The following is a 26,027-nucleotide window of genomic DNA, read 5'->3' on the forward strand; positions in this document are numbered from 1 at the left end:
CTTTCTCTCGGCTTGTCGTTCGTTCAGAACTGCGATAGGAAATAATCACCAGTAACACACAGAGAATCAGGGTTTACTTTGGCAATGATAAGCTTGCAGTCAAAAGTAAAGTACAAGTCGGTGTTTTGGTTCAAAGTCAGCGCTGGGTGTAATCACACCACAGCGCTATTTAACAAAAACTCAGCCCCTTAAACATACATCCGGTGATTATCAATCAAGCACCCCCCACTCCCTTAACAGTAACAGCTGCGAGCAGCGAGGACAGCAGAATCGGAGAGGCCCAGCAACGTCATCAATCATTGCCCTGAATGCTGCTATCCAGGAACTGTTTGTGTGTTCTCTGCGGCTGCTTATCTCCACTCCTTCGTCTCCCACACACCCCATCGATGGCGAGCTCCGGCAGGACTCGACAAAAAGCTTCAATGGGGGAAATTCCGATCTTCAAGAGTTTTGTATGGATATTACAGGCCCAGGGGCTATGAAAAGGGTCCCGCCATAGGCATTGGCCTAGGTAATAGCCTGGGAGTCTGGTCCACAGGGACAACCAATAGCCAATTGCACGTTTCCACAAGATTGTTGCAAGTGAGGATATGCCCAGTTCCAAACGAATTGCGGCGTTACTTACGCAGGAGGGGACTCCCATCAGACGGCATAGGAACTGGCTGTGAACAGACTCAAGAGAAGAAATGTTGGATTGGACCCAGAGAGAGGCGCCATAGGTGATAGCAGCTATCACCTTTGCCCTGTAGACTTTTAGTGCTGAGGGGATGTGATGAGCTCCCTCAGTATGAAAAAAGTGCAGGAGGGCATGGGTGGAGATCTTAGCCTTATTACAGAGGGACTTAACCTGCGCAGGCCACTTGGTATTGGATTGAAAGAGGATACCTAGATATTGGAATCTGTGGACCTGTTCCACTGGGATGCCATCAAGGTTCCATTGATAGATTTTCCTGCTTCTTGCAAAAATCATGATTTTAGATTTAGAGTGGTTTATATGCAGTTGGTTAGCAGAGCAATAGGCAGAAAGGATTTTTAAGGCTCTAAGTAGGCCCACCCGGGAAAATGAAAGTATTGCGGCATCGTCAGCGTAGGGCAGGAGCGGACATCTATAATCAGCTAATCTAGGGGCATGGATGTAGACCATGTGATCCGAAAATGCCTTTCTCCAGTCACTGATATATAAGTTGAAGAGAAAGGGTGCCAGAATACATCCCTGCCTAACCCCCTTGTTGACGGGGATAGAGAGATCCCCCTGCGGGGTAAGGCGCACTTTTGCTTCTGTTCCATCGTGCAATTGGGAGATAAGCCAAAGTAATCTTTTGTCAATACCCCAGGCGGAAAGTTTGGCCCACAGCTTAGCTCTAGGGATGCTGTCGAAGGCAGCCTTTAGGTCTATAAAGGCAACGCAGAGACGGCCCTTCCTGGGGGTGGAATATTTTACGGCAAGATGATGAAGGATTAGGGCATGGTCAATTGTAGAATGGTCTGGACGGAACCCCGCCTGCTCATATCCGAGCAGGTCGGCCTCTTCAGCCCAGCACTCCAGTTTGGACAGGAGATAACGGGCATAGAGTTTCCCCAAAATTGAAAGAAGACTGATGTCACGGAAGTTGCCGGGATCAGAATGGGCGCCTTTCTTATGTATTGGGATAATTATGGCATCCTTCCAGAGTTTGGGGATAAGGCCCGTCTGGTTGATCGCATTAAATACCTCGGTGAGAACCGGGGTCCACCAGTCCTTATGGGCTAGAATGGCTTCAGCTGGGATGAGATCCAGGCCGGGAGCTTTTCAAAGTTTGAGTTGTCCGATTAATTTGGCAATCATGGATGGTTCCACAGGAGGCCATCTGGGAAGGTAGTTAGGGAAAGGGCCTGAGGTCAAAGAAACTGGCACATCAGTGTCGTAAAAGACTCGGCGTAGAAAGAGTTCCCATGTAGTGGCAGAGATGGAGTGAGTGAGCCTACTAGTTGGCCTCCTGTTTAACAGACTCCAGAAATCGCGAGGGTTGTTGGATTTCGCGGCCTCTAGTAGTGCATTCCACCTTAGCCGGTGCCAGTCTTGCTTGGCTCTTGAAAGGGCTAGCTTGTATGCCTTCTTGGCCTCGAAATAAGCAGGGGGGGCCGTCGATGAACCTGTTCGTTTGTGAGCAGAATATATAAATCTCATATGGTTCCTGGCTTGTTTGCACTGCGAATTAAACCAAGGGGCTCCCTTCCTCCGGGAAACTCTACCAGGGGTAAGAGTGGGGGGCTGAAAGGAGGCTATAAGACCGCTTAAACACTCAGTGAAGGCGGTCAGTAACACACCGGGTGTAGCCTTGGTGCCGATTAAGGCTGACAAAGTATTGGCTGCTTCTTGATGATAAAAGCGTGCGTGAAAAAGGGCCAGAGACTTTGACCATTTCGGCAACATCGGAGAGCCTCTGGGATTAGAGTCTATTGAGACAGCATGAGCAGAATGGTCTTGAGGACTATATAACCGTGCAACCGTAATGAGAGGAAGGTGATCACTGAAAATCCTGTCGTCTACTTTGAAGGAGGAAATGTATGGCAAAAAGGCTCCGAAACCATAATATAGTCTATTATGCTGTTGCCATTTTTGGCCAAGTGGGTAAATTCCCCGGGGACATCCGGGGCACATCTGCCATTGAGGGGGAAGAGGTCTAGTTTGATGGTAAGAAGAGCTAGACAAGTCCCCGCTTTGTCAACTTTCCGATCCTTGGAGACTCTCCCTTTCAAGGTATTCAGGGGGTGGTCATCTCTAGTCGGGCCTGTCCACCAACAAGAGGCAACCAGGGTTTCCCAAGTCCCCGCAGTGCGGGCGTTTAGATCCCCCGCCAGAAGAACCAGAGAATGAGGGAATCTAAGTGTGATGGTAGTGAGAAAGTCTTCCAGACCAGCCCACAGCTCATCCAAGTCCCGGTGAGAGCCCCCAGGAGGAAGATAGACATTAAACACCAGGAGCGAGAGCTTCCTGATGGATATCAAATTTGCCTGGGCATAAGGGGCAAGGGAGTCCACAGGAGTCATGTTTGCGTGCAAATCCAGGGAGATACCTGTTGCAAGGCCGCCCTTCGAACGACCACCAAGCAGTGAGGGACGGGCTGGCAGGGATATGATTTCAAAACCACATAGCGAAATATCATTAACCTCCCACGTTTCCTAAAATATGAGAATTTGAAAGTTTTTGAGGTAGTTCAAAAAGTCCGGGTCGGCTTTTTTGGATGCCCACCCTGCAATGTTCCAACTCATGATGGACCAAGGAAGAGTTGGAGAGTAGATCTTTGACTGTCATTTGGAAGCAACAGGGGGCTGGGGGAAGGACTGGGGGACAGTTAGACCGAAGAAATCTGTTATCTTGCCTTGTTTATCTTGCTTAGTTTTGGGATCATTGTTAGATCTTGGAGAATTCTGGTGGGAAGCCAGATTTGGACTGAGGTTATTGTCCTGGTCTCGGTAGTGGCTTGAATGTTGTACAGATGGAATGATGGGGGAGACAACTGTATGGTATTGTTGTCATCAAAAGAAATACAGCCGTTATGTGATTTGGTGATAATGATAGACGGTGAAAGAGGGGGAGCCCGAGGAGTCTGAAAGGTCAAACCAGCCAGTTGTGGGGACTGAGAGTGTGGCATTTCGGGAGGCGAGATTCTCGGAGCAGAAGGGGAACAAGTGATCAGGGATAAGGGGACAAGTCCTGATAAGCCTTCAGCATCAGAGGTAGAGAGGGGTTGATTTGGGAGCGCAACATTTCTAGTCCGGAGGTCATCCTCCCGTTGTTGCTGGGTTGCCAGCGACGTTGTGGGACTGGTAGTTGAAGCCCTCAGAGGGCTACCAGGTTTCGTGTGAAGATCCTTGCACTCCGGCCCCGTCCGACGGCAAGTGTCCATGTTGATCGCTTCCTCCCAAGAGAGGATAGGTGAGTATTTATAAAGCATCTCTGAGGAAAGACTCCAAAGTGGGTCAGATGGTTGCGAAGACCACTTAAAAGCGAGGGGGTCTTAGATGAGCTGAATTTGAGAATCAAACGTTTGTGGTGGGATGTGCTAGGAAGCCATTCCATGGAAAGCAGCTCATTGTTCAGGATGTGAGAATTGGATAGAAGCCTTAATGTGTCTAAAATGGTTTTACGGTCGGTCCAGTCGTACTTGTTAAAGTGAGAATGGGCCAAGTTCAGACATAAGTTGGCTGTGAGCAATTGGAGATTCACTAACGGCGTTGGTCGTGGAGGAAGATGGCTATCCGTTCGGGACAGACCCAGTGCATGTCTGGTGATTTGTGATGCTGAGACCGACTTACTGAGGGATTCCACTTTGCCCTCCAGCACTCCAACAGAGGATGTCAAAAGGGTAATAGAGTCAGCCAGACGGAGACAGAACTGTTGCAAAAGCCGGATATCCGAGGGCTGAACTGAGTCGATAGGGGACGGCAATGCAGTGAGACAGGGCAAGACAGAACTAGCATCTGATGGTGTCGGGCAATCCAGCAAAGAAGATGTGTTGCAAAGTGAGGCATCCAGGGATTCCGATTCTTCCAAAGGAGAGCTGGGCAGAGTCTCCAGAGATGTTAAGTTTTGGAAGAATTCTTCCAAAGAAGTAATTGATAAGTTTGGATCTTGGTTCAATTTCATGGTGTCAGTCTTTTTGATCTTAGGCAAGGAGCCCATTATGTTTTCGAGGGAGGTCTCCAGACTAAGGTCCCTTGGGGACAAGGAACGACAATGTTTGTGTGGACTCATATCAGGGCAGCCAGTTGATCTCTTGGTGGAGGATGTTGGGTAATAATAAGGCCCAATGCTGGTTAACGTTCTGATAGTAAATTAAAGAAGACCCGGCTTATAGAGTCCCCCGGTTAAAAGCAAATTGTATGGGTAAAGCTTCAACGGAGGTCAGCCCATATACATCAAAGCAGTCAGAGCAGTCAAGGCAGCTTGTAGGGAATATTTGCCGAGTTGTTAGCAAGCAGTATGAGTAATGAAGGCAGGACGCTGGGCCAGGCAATTAGGCCTAACAAACAAAAATATCAGAGGAATTGCAAAACCGGGCTCGTTTCCAGAGTAAAATGGGAGTTGCCGGGAGAGAGTTGGAAAATTAACTGGTATGCAATTTTGCATTAAAACTCCTCTGCAAAAATCAGGGGGTAAAGGCTAAAAGCACAGTTAAAATCGCAATAAAAGACGAAGTAAAAACTTAAAAGCCGAGCAGGAGAAGCATATATCCTACCAGTCCTCCATCTTGGCTCCACCCCTTATCTCTCTCTCTCTCTCTCTGTGTGTGTGTGTGTGTGTGTGTGTGTGTGTGTGTAGAGGCTAGAATGCCTTGCTAGGCACAACACAGAACTCTCATGGGAACCAAAGTCATCTCCACAGGTGTTGGATGTAGTCAGAGAGGAGTGCCTAAGAAACCCACCAATTAATCTAACTGGACAATGTGACCTGTGACACTTGGGAAGGGGATCATTTACTATTTTAATTATACCAAAACCACAGGGAACATTTATAGTTTGTTTTAATCTTAATCGTGCCGATATGATGTACCCAATAAAGAAGTCCTTTGAGGAAGATTTAAGTCTGAGAGTTTCAATTTGCTTGCACTTGTTAGTCAGAACTTAGACAACACCTTCAAGAAAACAAGGACCCCACAGTTACCTGTTTGTAAACATGATAGGATCTTTCAGGTGACCTCTTTTCAAAGCTGCTAAATTATAGCCATCTTCTGGATTACTGAAATGGCCAACATGTTAGTCTGTTTGGTGCATGAATCAGTATGAGATTTTAGATGCCTGTTAAAATAAAAAAATAATAAAAAACCCTCTAATTGAGAATTGTTGCCGTGCTTCAGAATTCATTGGTTCTGCTTGCTGCCTTTGAAAACTATATCAGAGTAATAATTCACCAGCTTAATTGCTGATGCAACATAGTTGTAATTGAGCATAAGCAAATTTTCTGATTCAGCACTGACTTGCCTTTCACGGAACAGGTATTACATGCCCCAAAGGAAATTGTTAACTATAAACCTGATTAAAATGTGAATAATTATTGAGAAATATTTGGAGTTCTTCAATAATGGGATATAGTATATATATTTCCAGCTCAATACATGCACACATATAAGCAACAAAGCATAGCAAAAACTGCAACCATGGAAAACAGCAGGTTATTACAAGATTCTGATTAAGCAGCTTGAGGGAAAATAACTACTTTGAAAAAGAAAAAAAACTATATTAATTATGTGAGGCCAATCACTGAAATGGCAGCAATTTATTACAGATTAACATTTTAGTACTTCATTGGAGATTGGCAGCATGGGTGACTAAGTAGATCTCATGAGAGTAGTTTCTGAGTTATTTTGCAAATATAAAAGCCTGTCCTTGAAAGAGCATTTCTTTGGTAAAAAGGATAAGGAAGAAGAAAGAGGCACTACTCTACAACCTTCATCCTAAACTAGATCTCTGTCTTCAAAGAGGAGGCAGGAGCAGAAAAGAAAAAAACTACTAGAAATAAGCAGGAACATTTTGCACTGAAGGACAATGTGATTTGGTTCCTTTTCAACTTTGTGGGTTTTCCATTCAGCTTCTGAGGTAAATATAGACAGACACTGAGAAAGCATGTATATTTTGTGAACGTCTGTAATGTCTATAAATAAAGGATACTGTACTACTTTCAGAAACATACAGATTGAAAAAGCAAAGCACTATGTCTTAAGCCTATTTCATTGTTGATTTGCTTGGTCTGCAGACTGTACATAATGAAGTTAAATAGGCAACACCACTTTTGGTAAGGAAAAGAAAAATCACATCGTATGATGAGCAAGTGTACCCAAGTGGTAACCATCTCTATTTTGGCATGTCTGGCTCAGGTAAGCTGCATTAGATCACAAAGTAACAGGATGGAAAAAGAGATGGAAAATCAAAAGGAAATGAATTCTGATTTAGGACGTACATTTGTAGCATAAAATGTAGAAAACCTATCTTGCTCATGCTGAACAGCAAGAAAAAAAGAGACTCAAATATCTGAGTATATGAGAATAAGAAAACAATTATGAATATTATACCAGTTCAAGAAAACAGTAACTTTAACATTGTGAGGATGAAAAAAAGAACAGCTTGCCTCCCAAAGTTCTGGATGCTGCAGGTCTTCAGGAAAAGATTGGAGAACTATTTGTCCAGGATGATAAAAAGTCTTCTGCCTTCGGCAGGGGCATGAATTAGAAGATATCCAAGGCCCCTTCCAGCCCTATGATTCTATGATTTCTATGAAAGAAAGCAGAATATTCTGCCATTGTCTTGATTCTTTTCTCTTTTAAGATTCCACAGGTGAAACTGCAAGAGAATTGTACAAACAATGATCTGTGAGTATATGCAGAGCACCATCAATTTCTTATAACTTCAATAAGCTGTCTAAGATATATGGATAAAAATTGCTTCAGTTTTTGTATGGAACAGAATTTTGGGAAAAGACTATAAATAATTTTAGGAATGAGCTGCGCTGACAACTTCAAAAATGTATTTTTGGACAATTCATTGAGAGTAAGAAAATAAAATTATATCCCTACTTTATCTCCACCAAGTAACATATTAGGTATAGAGAAATGATTATTATAATTGTATAATACTATAAATCTATAAGGTTGCTAACCTTATTTTTCTTACTGAAAAGGCCTTACATTGTTCACTGTCTGCAGTTCCTGGATAGACTTGGAGCAGATGTCATGATGCATGGCTTTATTCTCCAAGCAGTAGAAAAAAGTGTCTATGGATTACAAAAAAATTAAAAAATAGAAAAAATTACACAACTCTGTCACTTCGCATTAGACTGGTGCACACCATAACATTTTAGTGCCATTTCCTCCTCACTCCAAGAAATCAATGGAAAACTCTTTCCTATTTTCAAGGAGGCACATGTTTTGGACAAAATTAGGAGGAGATGACTATGGTTCAATCTTAGCTAGAAAACTGTTTTCACAGTGAAGATAGGTAAAGTAAACATCTGTGCAAGATGCTCATACACACACACATACACTCAAGCATACAAGCATATCAAAATATTAATCCTAAGTATGAGACTGTAGGATCATTAGATTCTTCTCAAGAAGATGTGATTTATATTTTAAACCTGGTTGAAAATACTAAAAGACACTAACTTTAGTCACCAACATCAATAACTTAGAATATTCAGAATAGTACAGATATCCAAACTCAAACTCTTTAAAAATGTCCAATTTTTTTAAAGTTAATAATGATTCATAAAATTGTCAAATTAAATATTTTTAGGTTTTCTATAGTTCTATACACCTTCATCTCTCTTGAAACCAGCTAATTATCCAATATATTCTGGAAACAGAACTTTTTAATAGGATTTCTTCATAGCACATCACACACACACACACACACACACACACACACACACACACACACACATTTCCTTATTGATGCTACTGGTTATCAGATTATATCTGAAAATGAAAGGACACATCTGGCAGTGAGGATAGAATTTTAAAATTGAGTTAGATATATCATGCATAGGATTGAGCAGCAGAAGTATGGCTTTTAAAATGCAACTGTTGCACAAGAAGCATGTCTGATTTATTATTCTGAATATTTTCCAATATTGAACTACAGAGTTTGAGGGAGTCTAACTTTCTTATCTTTTATGTTGATCTAATACACTTTTAGAAGGCTAGAAGGACATATCATTGAGCTGTTCCTGGGGTGTTATTCTGAATTCTGGCATTCAGCCTATTCCAAGCAGTTCTGGTCTCCTAAGCATGCACTGTATACTCTGTAAAAAGTAGAAGAGGCATAGCATTCAGGGTAGCTGGAGCAGACACAGACTCAATACCAGAACTCAGAGAGAGGCCTCCTAGGAAAATAACAGAAGGACTAGCAAGAGCACTTCTCTCCTCTTTTGTTTGCCTTGGATGGCACTCAGGAGTGCATTGAAACTATTGCAGGAGTTATTGCTCTGAGTAAAAAGAAAGCCACTGAAAAAAAGTGCCAGTGCCCAAATCCTGTTTCTGGCCTGCCATCACTCATGTAGAATGGGAGTGAGTGTTGTTCCCCTTAAATCTGCTGATCACCTCATGAAATCCTATTAAAAAGTTCTGTTTCCAGAGTACATTGGATAATTGGCTACTTTCAAAAGAGATGGAGTTATACAATCAAGATCATTTGGGATTTTGATTGCTGCTAATTTACTAACAAGTGTATTTGGATAGCATGAAGTAAATCAATAACACAATGTGTAACATTTAAATCTCACATATACCCTCAAAAACAAAATGCTGTGGGCATAATTATTTATTAACGAGGGCAGGAATATTATTGCCGGGATAGACGTGTTTGTATGTTTAGTGTTATGAATGGGGGAGGGAGGGAGGGGAATGTATAGTTTTTGTTTTTATGTATAATCAATGTTTTTGTCTCATGTTGATTTTAACCTGGAAAACTTAATAAAATTTATTTTTAAAAAAAAAAAAAGCAAAATGCTTTCAGTGAAAACTTTTCATGTATCTGGGTTATTAAGTCAAGAGCAATCATCTAAAAATTGTCTGATTGTGAGAATATAAAAATTAATCCTCTATTTCTATGACATTAATATTTTCTTGAACTTCTTTTACCCTCAAAGCTGTTCCAACACAAACTGGGTCCATCATTGGTACATCTGGTAAGGTTAATGGGAAAAGATTCCATGTCATTTATGATGCTTTGAATTTGTTGAGTGAACTTCTTTACTTTTAAAATATAAAATATGATAATAGAAACAATACGGATAGTAACTCAAACATAAACCACAACAAACAAGAGAATATTAAGAATACTTCTCCACACATACACACACTCAAGGCAACTGGATATGTATAGCCTAAAAAAAAAAAAGAATGATTAGGAGTGATATGATACCTGTCTTCCAGTACTTGAGGAGCATCACAGGGCAGGAGAAGAAGATCATTAAAGAAAGATCCAACCTAAAACTAAGGAGAAATTTCCTGACAGAACAATTAATCAATGGAACAATTTGCCTCCAGAAATTGTGGGTGCTCCATCACTGGAGGTTTACAAGAAGAGACTGGACAACCATTTGTCCAGAATGGCCTAGAGCAGTGATGGCTAACTTTTTCTGGACTGACTGCCCAAAGGGCACACACACAAATGTGCATGCCTGCCCCCAAACCCCCCAAAATGCAATGCATGTGCAGCCCCTGCACAAGCTCCCTGACCCCTGTGCATTGTTTAGGGAGTTTAGGGGGATGTCAATGTTCTTCTGCTTATAAGGGCTTCATGTGGTCAGTAGGTCTTGTGATGGTGAGGTCATGTCAGATGAGGGTCCCATCCGGTCAAAGTATTGTGATGGGTCTGGTGTGGGTGTGATCATCGGCCACACTATCACCATCATGCTCATGAGTTCATCAAGGCCTGGCACTCCACAAACAATTCCATCAACAGACACATTGACCTACAATCAGCCTACAAACCCCTCAGAATCCAAATCAATCACACAACCAACCAGAGACAGCACCAATCAACAACCAATCCCTTCAAGCCCCTCCAACCAGCACTTCATCTCCCAATGACCCTCACCTGATGTAATCTCCCCATCACAAGACCCATCACAAGATTCACTGGTGACTCACACCTGACCCATCACAAGATCCTGATCTGATGGGACTCTGACTTGACATGACCTCACATCACAAGACCTACTGACCACACAAAGCCCTTATAAACAAAAGAACACTGACAATCCATAAACTCTGCTGAAGATGTTATGTAGTCTGGTAATGGAATGTTCGGAAACCAATACACAAGCTTGGAAAATGAACCTTCACCCTCATCCTACACCAGAGCTGCAAATATCTAGCATTATTGCAAACTATATATGTATATTTGTTTGGGCAGTTTTCCTCCTTTCCTTCCTTTCTCCTTTCAGAGTTTACTCAATTTGTAAAAAAAACTGATGTACAAATGACCTGTACTACTTATGACAATTGGGACTGGAACATTTGTCACTAAGCAGCATGGTCATTAAGTGCCAGACTTTATATATATTTTTGCTATGGCCATTAAGCAAATCATATGGTTATTAAGAGAATTTGGCTTCTTCCATTGACATTGTCAAAGCCCCCAGAAAGATTACAAATGGTCATCACATGATTCATGCTGGTTGTCAAGAACCCAAATGTTGATTGTATGACCACAGGAATGCTGCAACGGTTCTAAGTGTGACAGCTGGTCATAAGTCATTTTTTCAGTGCCATCACACTTTAAACAGTTGTTAAATGAATGGTTGTAGACTACCTGTATAGTACATTGTTTTCAGGTTTCTTGAAAATCAGAACTAAAGAGAAGAGGTAATACTTGGTGGATTGGAGGACAGAGCCTTAAGAATGTTAGTGAAACAAGTTAGGGCAAAGAACTACAGATCAGGAAGGTTGATCTGATTGGTATCTTAGAGATGCAACCTGGGAAATGTGAAGCTGAGCACCTGGAAAGCACAAGCGGAGGAAAGAGGAGACTTCTATAAACAGGTATATTTTTCTCGACCCCTTGATGCTTATCTTCACTATAAGATTGTCTTTCTTTTGTCAAAAATCCCTAAGAAGAAAGTGGCAAAGGAACAAGGTCTGTTTAGTGCAGGAGTGTCAAACGCGCAATGACATGTCATCATGTGACATATCATAACTTTTTCCCCTTCATAAAACTAGGGGTAGGTGTGGCCAGCACATGATGCATCCAGCCCATGGGCCACGAGTTTGACACCCCTGGTTTACTGGGTCAATTTGCTCTTATGATCAACTTTAATGCAGTTATTTGTATGCCATGAATATTCATTATCAGAGTGTACTCTAATGAGTTAGGGAGAGAGAGAGAAAAAAATGGAAAGTAATGTACTTGAAATGGTGACAGTGATATCCATTTGATTCAATTCTGGAGTTAGTTGTAGGCCTTCTGTAAATATTCTAGAAAAAATTTGTCTATTAGGGAACTTTGTGCATCTCCAGTTTTACAATAATTGTTCTGTCCTCACTACACGTTAGTCTGTGTGCAGCTCAACATGCAGTTAAACCCACCTATCCTCCAATAAAACAGACCATGTGCATAGATCTGAATGTTTTACTGAAAGAACAGGATATGATGAAACTGGGGAAAATAGAACCAAATACAAGACAGACAGTATTGAACTACTGCTGAACATAACAATTAATAAATACAAGCAATTTAAATCTCATCAGTGATGCTCTGTGTGTGGGATGTGGGTTTGTCCTTGGATGACCATGTGCCACGGATTCTTTTTTTTTTTATTCTACCTTCTCCAAATGCTAAAGGAAATGGGGTCTGGCTTCCCAGCATGTACTTGTTTTGAGAGTGCGGGCTGATGGGTAGTGGGGTACTTGGTATTTGTCTCTCTGGCCACTAGATGGGGCTAGAGAGCAACAACAGTATATAAAGTTATATGCTGGAGCATGACAACAATACTGTAGTTTGTTAGGTTTTTCCATTATATGAACAAATGACAAGAGTTCTGATTCTTCTTGTTCTTCACTTCCAGGCTTGTGGTTGGCATTGGTGGGGTCCTCCTTCTCTTTGCCCTTGTTTCTGTTTGTGTTAGATGCTGCTGCTTTAATTGCCATCCAGGAGAAGATGCTTGTCCTCAACCATATGAGGTTACAGTTATTGCTTTTGATCATGACAGCACCCTTCAAAGCACCATCACCTGTGAGTGGAAAGACAATTTAGTCATCCTGAAAGTTGAAAAAAATTATGAAAGATCCCAGTCAGAAAAGTCTTACCAAAATAGTGAACAGGACATCCCAACTTTGGGCACCTTTGAAATCCTGAGAGATGTCACAAGAATTTTTAATTAAATGCTTCCTGGGGCTGGCAATTTAAATAATGACTGTCATTGGCATGCCAAGTTATAAAACACTTTTTTAAATAAATATGACTAAAAACAAAACCCTTTCTCAAGAACTACAGTAAAAATATATTTCGGAGAAAATAAATTGATGAGTTCAAGGACAATATGTCTAAGTAACCAACTGCAAGATGGAAATGGTCCCAAATGTTTCTAAAAGACAAAATGTGCCTTTATCACACACAATTAATTATAAACATCTCAATCACATTAATACAAATAGTTAAATCATAATGTACCATATGTAACTAATTATTCCATTATATCTTTCTAGTATATACATTTCTCATATCATGAGAAAATGTTGGCTAGCCCAATTACCGTATTTTTCAGACTATAAGACTTCCCCTCCCCCCAAAAGTAGGTAGAAATGTCTGTGCGTCTTATAAAGCAAATATTGTGGCGGGGGGAGAGTGGGGTTGGTGCGGTGCTGATCAGCTGTTCTATCACTGCCTATCACCACCACCTATTTGGGCAGTCGCGAACAGGCCATGGCAAATGGGCCGCAGCAAACGGGTCTCAGCGAATGGGTGGTAGTGAACGGGCCAGGGTGGCGGTGGTAAATGGGCCACAGAAACCCCTGCTCAAGCAGGAGACCCTACACAATTTCTGACAAATGGCAGTCCAATCTTTTCTTGAAAGTCTCAAGTGATGAAGCTCCCACAACTTCCGAAGGCAAGCTGTTTCATTGGTTGATTGTTCTCACTATCCGAAAGTTCCTCCTCATTTCTAGGTTGAATCTCTTCCTTGGTCAGTTTCCATCCATTATTCCTTCAGGTGCTTTGGAAAACAACTTGACCCTCTCCTCTCTGTGGCAGCCCCTCAAGTATTGGAAGACAGCTATCATGTCTCCCCAGGTCTTTCTCTTCACTAGACTAGCCATGCCCAGTTCCTGCAACCGTTCTTCATGTTTTAGCCTCCAGTCCCCTAATTATCCTGGTTGCTCTCCTCTGCACTTTTTCTAGACTCTCAACATCTTTTTTATAGTGTGGTGACCAAAACTGGATGCAGTACTCTCGGTGTAGTCTTACTAGGGCTTTATAGAGTGGTATTAGTACCTCACTTGATCTTGATTGTATCCCTCTGTTAATGCAATTTAGGACTGCATTGGCTTTTTTGGCTGCTGCCGCATATTTAGCTGGTTGTCCACTAAAATTCCAAGATCCCTCTCACAGTCACTGCTGTGACTCTCACAGTCACAGTCGCAAAACTAAGCTTTACTTGCTTCTACGTGTTCACAGAAGCTTGGTTATCTTTTCCAGGATCTTCTTAGGTATTGATGTCAGGCTGATTTGCCTGTAGATTGCTAGATCCATTTTTTCCCCTTTTTTGAAGATTGGAGCCACATCAGCTCTTTTCCAGTCTCTGATATTTCTCCAGTGCTACAGGATCTTTGAAAGATATGGTTCAGTGCTTCTGAGATAACTTCTGCCAGCTCATTCAGAATGCTGGGATATAATCCATCTGGTCCCGGTGATTTAAACTAGTATACAGTTTATAGATGTTGTCTTATCATATATATATTTTTTGCCTATTTTGTCTTGTATTCCTAATCTATCCTTTATGGTACTGCTTTTGTTAGGTTGGAGTATTTTATCTTCTGTGTAAAGACAGGTGCAAAAAGTGAATTAAGCAGTTCCACATTCTTCTTGCTGCCCATTAACTCCTTGCCATCTTCCCCCATTACTGCACTGATCGTTTCCTTGAAGATTTTTTACATGTTGAAAGATACTTTTAAAAATTATTTTTGACATTTGTTGCAAGTCTTAATTTGTTCTTAGCATTTGCTTTCCTGAGTTCATCTTTGCAGATCTAGGCTATTTGCTGTATTTTACTTTAGTTAAGTGTCCTTTTCATTTTTATACTTGTCCTTTTTGTCTTTCAGTTTATCAAAGAGTTCTTTATACAACCATGTTTTTTTTTTCCATCTGGGGCCTCTGACTTTTTTTCTCAGTGGTACTGTGCTTGATCCAGTTTTTATAATCTCATTTTTCAGTATTTCCTATGCTTCTTGAGTTTTTTTCCTGTTTAAGTCCATGGAATCCTTCCCAAGTTTGTTGAAATCAAATCTCTTAAAGTCTGACACACTAGTTTGACTTTGTTCTATTGCCTGTGCCTCATTATGTTGAATTCCAATGTTGCATGTTACTCTCCCCCAAAGTTCCTTAACTTCAACCCCTTCTATCATTTTGTCATTTTGTTGAGAAATAAGTCCAGTATAGCTGACCCTCTAGTTCCCTACTCTACCCTTTGAGTGACAAAGTGGTCTGCTAGGTTCATCAGGAACCTCTTCGATTTTTCACTAGGTGCAGATTTTCTCTACCAGTTGATTTTAGGGTAAAGTCCCCCATTACTACTGTGGTGTGTTTTCTGCACACCTTAGCTAACTGATTAGTAAAACGTTCATCTATTTCCTCTTCAGACAGTCTTCAACTTACGACCACAATTGAGCCCAAAATTTCTGTTACTAAATGAGAAATTTGTTAAGTGAGTTTTGCCCCATTTTACGACTTTTCTTGCTACATTTGTTAAGTGAATCGCTGCAGTTGTTAAATTAGTAACATGGTTGTTAAATGAATCTAGTTTTCCCATTGATTTTGCTTGTCAGAAGGTTTCAAAAGGTGATCACATGACACTGCAACCATCATAAATGTGAGTCAATTGTCAAGCATCCAAATGTAAATCATGAGACCATGGGAATGCTGCAACAGTCTTTAATGTGAAAAATGGTCATAAATCACTTTTTTCAATGCCGTTGTAACTTCAAATGATCAGTAAGCAAACAGTTGTAAGTTGAGGACTACCTGTATTTGAGTAGTCTGCAGTATATACCAGAATAACAGATCTTCTTTTCCAACCCCTTGCTCAAGCAGGAAACATTATATCATTTCAGACAAATGTCCAATCTCTTCTTAAAAATTTTCAGTGTTGAAGCATCCACATCTTCTGGAGGCAAGTCGTTCCACTGATTAATTTTTCTGTTAGGAAATGTCTCCTTAATTCCAGATTGGTTCTCTCCTTGAATAATTTCCATCCATTGCTTCCTGCCCTGCCTTCAGTGCTTTGGAGAATAGGTTGACCCCCCTCTTCTTTTTGGCAGCCCCTTAGATATTGGAATACTGCTATCATATCGCTCATAGTTGTTCTGTTCATTAAACTAGACATATCCAATTCCTGCAACAACTTTATCCTCTAGTTCCCTAATCATTTTTGTTGCTCTTCTCTGCACTCTTTGCACATCTTTTTTATATCATGGTGACCAAAACTGGATTCAATATCCCAAGTATGTTCTTACCAAGAGCGGTGGGTTTCAATTTTTTTTACTACTGGTTCTGTGGGCATGGCATTGTGGACATGGCAGGGGAAGGATACTGTAAAATCTCCATTCCCACTCCACTCCAGGAGAAGGATACTGTAAAATCCCCATTTCTTCCTGATCAGCTGGGACTCCGGAGGCAGAAAATAGATGGGGCAGGGTCAGTCAGAGGTGGTATTTACCGGTTCTCCGAACTATTCAAAATTTCTGCTACCGGTTCTCCAGAACTGGTCAGGACCTGCTGAAACCCACCTCTGTTACCAAGGTATTATAAAATGGGTATTAACACTTCACATGATCTTGATTCTATCAATCTATTAATGAGCCTAAGATTGTGTTGGCTTTTTTGGCAGGTGCACCATACCGTTGGCTCATATTTAAGTGATTATCCACTAGGAGTCCAAGATCCCTTTTGCAGTTACTACTGTTGAGCCACATACCATGTATTCTATACCTGTGCATTGGTTTTTCTTGCCTAAATGTAAAACCTTACTTTTCTCTACATTGAATTTCATTTTGTTAGATAGGTCCCAGTGTTCAAGTCTGTCAAGATCTTTCTGTATCTTAAAGCCTATCTTCTGGAGTGTTGGCAATGTCTTTCTTTCTTCCTTTTATTCCTAATCCAAATGCATTAGATACCGCATCTGCTCTCATGTACTAGAACTTCCAAGTTTATCCTGCTTGTACCTTATACTTTCAGCCTTAGTATATAGGCATCTGAGTCCATTTTGACTAACGCTGTGTTTGCTTCTTATCTTGCTTGAATCTTGTTTAAGCAATTTTGCAGGGAAAGACAGACTCAAAATTTATTCTGTTTTTTTAAAAAAATCTGGTTTGCTCTTTCTGATGTGCTAATGCCTTTCTTTTTGCCCTTTGCAATTCTTAATTGCTTTGTCTGATCAATCTTTTATGTGTCAAAGTTTGTTGCAGCACACACAGACACACAATTAAATAATTTCAGCAGGGTTCAAATTATATATAAGAAACTTCTTTATATGCAATACCAAACAGCAGAATTCAGCATACAATATCAGGAACACAGAAGCAATATTCCTAGATGCAAGTCATTACAGAGTAGAGAGATACAGAGGCTAATACCGTTTTTCCCCGAAAATAAGAACCTATCTTATATTTTTTTTGAACCCTGAAATAAGTGCTTGGCCTTATTGCTATGCATTCAAAAGCCCGATTGGGCTTATTATCAGGGGATGTCTTATTTTGGGGAAAACAGGGTATATTGTACAGAGGCACCCATTACAGAAGCCAAACCGACTCTTATATACAGTTCAGCAAGTCTAAGTCACACCCAGACTCCAAATTGTCTCTTATGGTCCCATACAAACAAATACTATGTTTCAGTTTCTAAACAGTCCTCAATAGCTGACTTAGTTGCTATGCTTATTCATTGGCTGACCTGTCACCTATTCCAGTCATACTCTGACACTCCTCCATAACTGGGATAGAAATAAAATAGAATAATTTAATATTCTTCCCAAACAAGTTGTAATGATTGCTTCTCCTTCCAATTTAAGAAAGTAAAGACTCTTGGTTCAAAAGGATTCTTTTATTAAGCAGAAGTGAAAGCAACCAACTTAAAGCAAGATCTGAATACTCTTAGGCAAGACAAGTAGGATTAAAGCAGTAGAGATCCCTCCTTTTAAATCAGAATGCAGGTTTTAGCCAATACACAAGTGTGAAGATGTTTTCTTTACTAGTTTCCCTGAGAACCCGAACAAACATGTATTCACACCGTTATCCTTTAAAGTGAAACAACCCACATGGCTATCATAAATATTTCTCCACATTAAGAGGATCTCAGGGCTGTTTGGCACCAGGATATAGGTTGTAAAATATCTGTTGACACAGGCAATACTATTAAATCGAATCCAAGCCTCCCCCTTCTCCCAATTGATTGGCAGTATCACTCTTAGGAATCTGACATGCTACCCTCCTTAGAAAACGAAAGGGTCCACCTGTAAAAAAAACAAATATAAACAAAATTTTATGATAGTATATTAACAAGGTTTGTTAGGGTATTGGGAGTGAAATTTTCTCAGTAAGGCCCTAACATGGTGTTTAGCGACCCATTCATTGTGTGCTGATGGTAAATGTTTCCAAGTGACTAAGTATTGGATTTTCCCTCTGTGGGTCCTAGAGTCAAGGATTTCCTTGATTTCAAAGTGTTGTTCAGCTTCAATCATGATGGGAACAGGTGGTGTAGATGCAGGTGGTCTGAGGGATGAGATTACTTCTCGCTTGAGTAAACTAATATGGAATACTGAGTGGATTTGCCTGAGTGTCTTTGGAAGGAGTAGTTCAACTGTTATTGGATTGATAACTCTAGTGATGGGGAAAGGTCCAATGAACTTTGGCCCTAGTTTCTTCGATGGTTGTAATGATTTCAGGAATTTGTAGATAAGTATACTCTGTCTCCAATATGAAAAGGTTTGGGTTCCATCCTTTTCTTGTCAGCTTGAATTTTAAAAGCCTCTCTAGCTTCCTTTAAGACTAATCTAACCAGAGGACTTCCGGTGGCATCGCAGGCGCTGGCAGACGTTCCTTTTGGATTGTCAGCCCCGCAATCTCGTAAAAACCACCAAGATAGCGCAAATCAGCTGTCTAGCGGTTTGGAAAACTTCCCCTCGGGAGAAGAGGGGAAGGCGAGCAGCCGGACGAAGGTAGAGCTCCCCAAAAGCCCTAGGAATAATTCTGGGGCTTGAAGGGTGAGAGCTCCCTGATAGCCCGACAAGAGCTCCGGATCTGGGACTTTTCTGCTTCCAAGCAGAACAAGACGCCGCAACCACCCCTGCAATCAACATTCAGTTTTAAATTAATTCCAAAACAGGCAGAACAAAAACAGGAGTCCTAGTAACTGCAAGTACTGAACTTTAACTCTGTATCCATATTTTTTCCCTCTAAGATCATTTTAAAAAAAGGAAAGGAAAAATGGCGCCTGAACTGTAACAGGGCGTGGAAAAGTGAAAGTTATAGTGAAAGTGATTGTTAACATCGTTAGCGCTCTTAAGGCTGTTCAATATTATTGGATTCTATATTAAAGAAAGAAAGATTTAAAGTGGAAAGATTACAGTATGGACTTTAAATAAATTACAATATTTACAAAAGATTTAAAAACAATTGGACTTATTGATTTGGTTGCTGCAAGAAGTATAAATTGAAAGTTAAAAATGGCTTCTAAGCAAACAAAACCCGGCTCTTTTAAAAGTGCTGGAGGATCACCAGCACAACCATCTAAACTACAATCTTTGTCTACTCCAAATCCACAAATATTGACTTTGGAAGCTCTACAAGAGTCTTTACAGGAGGCCTTTAAGCAGTAAACCTGTTTTAGAGGGAAAAATTAAGGGAGTGTCTGATGAGATGGTTGAAATTAAGGAGGTTATCCAAACTTGGAATAAGGAAATAAGAGAAGATATTGTAATGGCATTTCAGGGTCTGGCAAAACACATTGAATTGTTGGATGAAAGGGTAGAAGAAATTAATTAGTCTAATGTGAACTTGGAAAATAAAATGGATGAAGTTCATATCAAGATGGATAGGGTAGACGATGAAGTGGTGATGTTACAATATAGAGCGATGGAGTTTGCCCTGAGAGTAAGAGGTTTGAGAGAGCACAATCAAGAGAATTTGAGAGAGATCTTTGCAGAGGCTTTTGTAAAGATAACAACCAGTACAATCAGTTATAGGTTTAATTGACATAATTAGCCAATATGGACAAGTGTCCGGATTCAAAATAAACAAACAAAAAACAAAGATAATAACTAAAAATATGACGGTAAAGCAAAAAGAACTAGAAAGATTAACGGAATTTGAAATAGTAAAAAAGGTTAAATATTTAAGGGTATATATTACAGCTTCAAATGTGAAATTATATAAAAATAATTATGAATTGTTATGGCAAAAAATACAGAAAGAGATGGAGAATTGGGGATAATTACAATTATTTTTGTTGGGAAGAATAGCAGCAATAAAAATGAATGTTTTACCCAGGTTTTTATTTTTGTTCCAAATGATACCAATACTCAAGAAAGATGTAAATTTGAGGGAATGGCAGAAGGGTATGAATAATTTTGTTTGGGCAGGGAGAAGACCGAGAATAAAGTTAAAAATAATGCAAGATATACATGAAAGAGGTCTTAAAATGCCTAATTTAAGATTATACTATGAAGCAGCTGTCCTATCAATAATCAGTGACTGGATTAATTCAACAGAAGAAAGAATATTGAATATTGAAGGATATGATCTGTTATATGGTTGGCATGCTTATTTATTATATGATAAGAAGGTGGATAAGACCTTTAAAAGCCATATACTAAGGAATGCCTTGTTACGAGTTTGGAAAAAGTATCAATATAAGTTAAATTATAAGATACCTATATGGGCAATACCCAGACATGCGATAGAGAATATAAGTGTAGAACAAAAGCAAGAGGTGATTACCTATAAAGAGCTTCTTAAAATGGAAGGGGGTATATTGCAGTTAAAGTCCTTAAATGTATTAAAAGAAGAAAGGATAATTCAAACTTGGTTTCAGTATGGACAGCGGCAAGCTAGATGGAAAGAAGATCAGAGAATCGGTATCATGTGGAATGAGGAAAATTTGGTAAAACAAATTAGAGATCAAAGCCAAATGCATATAAAAAGATTATATAATATATTGATAGAAATAGATTCAGAAACGGAATTAGTTAAGGATTGTATGATAAAATGGGCACAAAATATTCAGGAACCAATAATGTTGGAAACTTGGGAAAAAATATGGGTTAGAAATGTGAAATTTATGCAAACACAAAATTTAAGAGAAAATTTTTATAAAATGTTTTACAGATGGCATTTAGACCCTAAAAAGCTAGCCTGTATGTATCCAGATTTGCAACCTAAGTGTTGGAGATGTGATTGTGATGATGCTACCTATTATCATATAAGTGGACTTGTAAAAAAAGTTAAGGCATTTTGGATAAAAATATGGTGGATTATCCAAAATATTCTTAAAAAGAAGATAAGGTTTACTCCACAGTTGTTTTTGTTGGGTATAATTACAGATTGTACGGTTATAGAGACTAAATTGATTTTGAATTTAATAACTGCAGCTAGACTTTTGGTGGCGCAATATTGGAAGAAGGAAGATTTGCCTACTATTGAAGAATGGACATTAAAAGTAGCAAATTTAGCAGAAATGGCAAAAATTTCAGCATATTTGAAAGACTATTCACAAGAAAGATATATATCGGAATGGAGAAGATGGATTGATTATATTCAAAACAAATATCGGACTAAAAAGTATCAAATAGTTTATGAATGAATAGAAAAATTAAGAGTATTCATATTTAGTTAAGTAAAAGGGGAGTTAAAGTGTGAAGGGGGGGATAGGAGTCCATAGATAGCTAGCTTAACTTAGTATATGATTGTTAATTGTTATACCCTGTATTTTGTTCCAGGAAGTTCGGGGTGGGGTGGGGGGGAGGGTAAGGAAGGGAGGGGGGATGGGGAAATATTTGTAAAAATTTTTGTAAAACTCTTTAATAATAATAATTAAAAAAGACTAATCTAACCACTGGCCATGTGTTTTGCAAATTATCCATCCACTCCTTAAGTGAGGGGATGTAGGTTCTTCTTCTGTGGGTAGTTCAGGCATGGGACTGAAATTCTGGCCTGTCGCTACTCTAAAAGGGGTAAAACCAGTGCTTGAATGTACAGCATTATTAAACGCAACTTCAGCAAAAGGCAAAAGTTCAATTCAGTTATCCTGTTGAAAATTAATAAAACATCTTAGATATTGTTCTAGCACCGAGTTCAAAATTTCAGAATTTCCATTAGTAGACAGGTGGTGGGAAGAGCTCAACCCCTGGCCAGTACCAAGTAAGTCCAAAAATGACCTCCAAAATTTGGAGATGACTTGAACCCGTCGAAGATGATCCTTTGTGGAGCTCCATGAAGGCAATAAATGTGTATTAGGAATAATTTGGCTAAACCAGGGGTGGGCAATTGTGGCTCTTTTACAACCTGTGGACTTCAACTCCCAGAATTTCTGAGACAGGCTGTCTCAGGAATTCTGGGAGTTGAAGTCCACAGGTTGTAAAAGAACCACAATTGCCCACCCCTGGGCTAAATCTTTAGCAGTTGGGATCTTTTGGCAAGGTATAAAATGTGCCTGTTTTGAAAACAGGTCTGTCACAACCCAAATAGCAGTATTTGGCAATTCTACAATGAAATCCATAGAAAACTCTCCATGGCACTGAAGGCTCTGCAATAGACCTGGGGTTTTCCCCTGACATCTTTTTGCTGCTGCACAAATGGGGCAGCTAGCTACATAGCTTTCTATGTCCTTTTTTAGTGATGGCCACCAAAATTGTCTTTTAATCAGGTGTAAAGTTTTCACAACCCAAAATGTCCAGCTAATTTGGAGTCATGGCACCTTACCATTAAGCATAGTTTTTGGCTGGCTGGAACATACAACTTCCCTCCCTCCCACCCAAGCCAAGTCTTCTTTCATCAGACAGCTAGATTTGTGTTTCAAAAACCATTCATTGGTGGCCAATGCTTGTTTAAAAGTTTGGGTGATGTCATTGTCCGTCAATATTTCTTGTTTTGCCTGAGATCTGGTGATTATTTTAGTGGCTAGTTTATTGTTTTGTACTATGGGTTTGATTACGTCTGACTTCGCACTATTGTATTGCAGTTTTCTGGATAGCACATCTACCAGAAAGTTTTTTCCCCCCGGGAGGTATTTTAGAGTAAAATCAAACTGTTTAAAATTACTGAGCCCATCGTACCTGTTTTGAGGAGTTTTTTTGGGGTCTTTAGGGCTTCTAGATTTTTATGATCAGTCCAGACGTCAAAAGAGGTCTTAACACCTTCTATGAAGTGTCTCCAGGTTAACAATGCCCAACGAACTGCATAAACCTCTTTCTCCCAAATGGCCCATCTTTGCTCAGTCTCATTCAACTTTTTGGATGTGTAAGCGCATGGTTGTAATTGGTCTTGCTCATTTGTCTGAAGCAGGACTGTTCCTATTGCCACATCGCTGGCATCTGCTTGTATGACAAATGGTTTCTCCGTGTACAATTTTAGAATTGGTTCTGCTGAGAACAGCCATTTAAGTTTTTCAAATACCGTCTGGCATTCCATATTCCAGTTCAACGGTTGTTTCAGTTTAGGGTTGCCCTCCCCCTTCATTTTTAACAGCTTGGTGATGGGGAGGGCAATCTGAGTAAAAGCAGGGATAAACTGGCGGTAAAAGTTGGCAAAACCCAGGAAGTTTTGTAACAGTTTACGTATGCATGGAAGTTCCCAATCAAGTACAGCCTGCACTTTTAGAGGATCCATTTCTATGCCCTGGTGTGAAATGTGGTACCCCAAATAGTCAATCTTCTCTTGGTGGAATTCACATTTAGAAAGTTTAGCATAAAGTTTGGCAGAGCGGAGTTTGTTTAAAACCGCCCTGACTAGTTTTACATGTTCTACTTTGGTCTCGGTATAGATTAAAATGTTGTCCAAGTAGACCAGGACCCCCTTATACAAATGCTGATGTAGCACTTCATTTATTAACTGCATAAACACTGCAGGGGCTCCTTGTAACCCAAAGGGGATCACCTTGAATTGGTAGCACCCGAGGGGGGTGTTAAATGCCATTTCCCACTCATTCCCCTCCTTAATTCTGACACGGTAGTAAGCCTCCCTTAAGTCCAGCTTTGAAAAGTTTTTCCCTTTAGCAAGGTGCGCTAGCATATCTTTCATAAGGGGGAGAGGGTACATGTCCTCCACACTGATCGCACTCAGAGTATGAAAATCAACACAGAGATGTTTTGAACCATCTTTTTTTTCTCTAAATAACACTGGAGCTGCGATTTTTGAATGAACTGCCCCCGGAAATATGTAAGATCTCTGACCTCCGGGTGTTTCGCTGTGCACTGAAGACCCTGTTGTTCTGCCAGGCTGGGCTATCAACATAATAATTTTAAATTGGGGTATTTTAAATTTGTGGGGTTTTAAATTGAGCCAAATTTATTTAATTATTTTAAATTTTTAATCGATGTTTTGTCTTGTGTTTTTAAATAGGCTGTACACCGCCCTGAGTCCTTCGGGAGATTATAAATAATAATAATAATAATAATAATAATAATAATAATAATAATAATAATAATTATTATTATTATTATTATTATTATTATTATTATTATTATTATTATTGTCGGGCTGGCTCAATGAAACGCTACATATGGAGTATTATTAATAGATGAACTCCACAGCCTATTAATTAAATAATTAGCAGTCAACATGGCTTCACCCCAATATGAGCTGCTCAGACCAGTGAGTCCTTCATCATTTGTAAAACTCCATTCTGCCTCTCAACTACACCATTCTCAGCTGCTGTGTACGGATTAGTGCGTCTGTGTTTTATTCCTAACTGTACCAACTACTTTTGAAAATTTGCTGACATGAATTCTGAACCTCCGTCAGTTTGCACCTAACATACCTGTTGTTTTTAGCTTACCCATTGCTTAAATTTCTGTAGTACCTCTATTTTACTCTTTAGTAAATAGCAGAACCCAAACCTGCTGTAGTCATCTACAATGACCAGTGCATACTTTGCTCCTCCCAAACTGGCTTGCATTGGTCCCACCAAATCTGCATTGTTGAGCTCTGGTTGTCTGCCTTGTGCTACTTTTGCACACTGGGAATGCCTTGGAATTTGATAATTTACATACTGTACAGTCCAAGTATGACTTACACCCTTTTAACTTTATACCTTCTGCAAACTGTTGCATCTTTTGCAAAACCCTGAAGATGACATGGCCAAGCTTTCCATGCAAGAGATGAACACTTGAATCATATTGTGCCACATTCCTAAATGTGGTTGCAACACATGAATATTATCCTCTTTTATGCCCTGTGCACATACATTCCCATTTCTCTTTATGAGACACCTCCCATTTACAAATGTGGTCTCAAATCCTTGCTTATCTAAACTAGAAACACTCAACAAATTATGCTCCATTTCAGGCACACATAATATATCATTAAACTTCTTTTTCAGATATGGATGTCAGGTTTCAGTGCTATCTTGAATAAACTTCATTCTCAAACGCAAACTCTAATGAATCACTTTTATTTTAAGAATAGCCGAGTCCGACATTCCTGATTTCATTTTGCAGCCAAACTGGCCCCTCCTTCCAACCCCCTCCTCTTCCGCTCTCCAACCCCAATGTCCCATTGGCCATCATGCAGATCCATCTCTACCTCCCGGCACGTTCTTTTCACAGGAATGTAGCCCCCATCCTCGTCTCCCAGGAAATACTATCTGTACATACAAAACTAGGTAAAAGTTCATCTTGTTATGTCAGCGCTGGAAGAGAGCCTAATTTGGAACGCTGACATCCAGCCCCTCTCCCTTCACTTCTGCGACATCACCTATCCCATAGGGAAAACACAACAAGATTAGTCTCATCAGCCCCTCCCTGGCTGTGCACCCCCCCTCCCGGCTTTCTCGGGTGGTCTGCATGGAATTTTGCTATAAGGCGATCAGCTTGGATGTTTGCGCTCTTCACCCAGGAAGCCTCTGACAATGGGTAACCCTTCCATTTAATTAAGTACTGAAGGCGCCCCCTGTGCCATCTTGAATCAAGAATCCGCTGCACTTCGTAGTACGTTTGGCCCCCAACAACCAGGGGCCCAGGGGGTTCACGTGGCGTTGGCCTTAAAGTAGACCCCACTACAGGTTTTAGAAGGCTACTGTGAAAAACGGGGTGAATTTTCCCCAAAAGCCGTGGCAACTGCAAT

General features: G+C 40.2%; 1 protein-coding gene and 1 long non-coding RNA gene across 8 annotated transcripts in view; one reads left to right on the forward strand and one right to left on the reverse strand.

The window, feature by feature from the left end:
- LOC132711427 (uncharacterized) overlaps positions 1–26,027 on the reverse strand; it is a 74,232-nt gene that overhangs the window by 24,692 nt on the left and 23,513 nt on the right. For 4 of the 7 annotated variants that reach the window (XR_015732777.1, XR_015732775.1, XR_015732773.1 and 1 more), the window contains exons 2-4: positions 7,637–12,712; positions 7,109–7,320; positions 5,648–5,781 (exon numbers count right to left, since the gene is read on the reverse strand). This is a non-coding gene — a long non-coding RNA (uncharacterized LOC132711427). The remainder of the gene's footprint in view (positions 1–5,647; positions 5,782–7,108; positions 7,321–7,636; positions 12,713–26,027) is intronic. The other 3 variants (XR_015732778.1, XR_015732779.1, XR_015732776.1) reach the window with 1 other exon arrangement.
- The window catches only part of TMEM52B (transmembrane protein 52B), a 32,525-nt gene continuing 12,277 nt past the window's right edge, over positions 5,780–26,027 (forward strand). The window contains exons 1-5 of the mRNA XM_087888449.1: positions 5,780–6,579; positions 6,737–6,857; positions 7,306–7,349; positions 9,626–9,664; positions 12,548–12,714. Coding sequence (XP_087744575.1) covers positions 6,801–6,857; positions 7,306–7,349; positions 9,626–9,664; positions 12,548–12,714 — 307 coding nt within the window. The 5' untranslated portion in view covers positions 5,780–6,579; positions 6,737–6,800. The remainder of the gene's footprint in view (positions 6,580–6,736; positions 6,858–7,305; positions 7,350–9,625; positions 9,665–12,547; positions 12,715–26,027) is intronic.

The sequence above is a fragment of the Pantherophis guttatus genome, chromosome 2 (assembly GCF_059756535.1).
Source record: "Pantherophis guttatus breed Tessera chromosome 2, ASM5975653v1, whole genome shotgun sequence".
In the NCBI taxonomy this organism is placed as follows: domain Eukaryota; kingdom Metazoa; phylum Chordata; class Lepidosauria; order Squamata; family Colubridae; genus Pantherophis; species Pantherophis guttatus.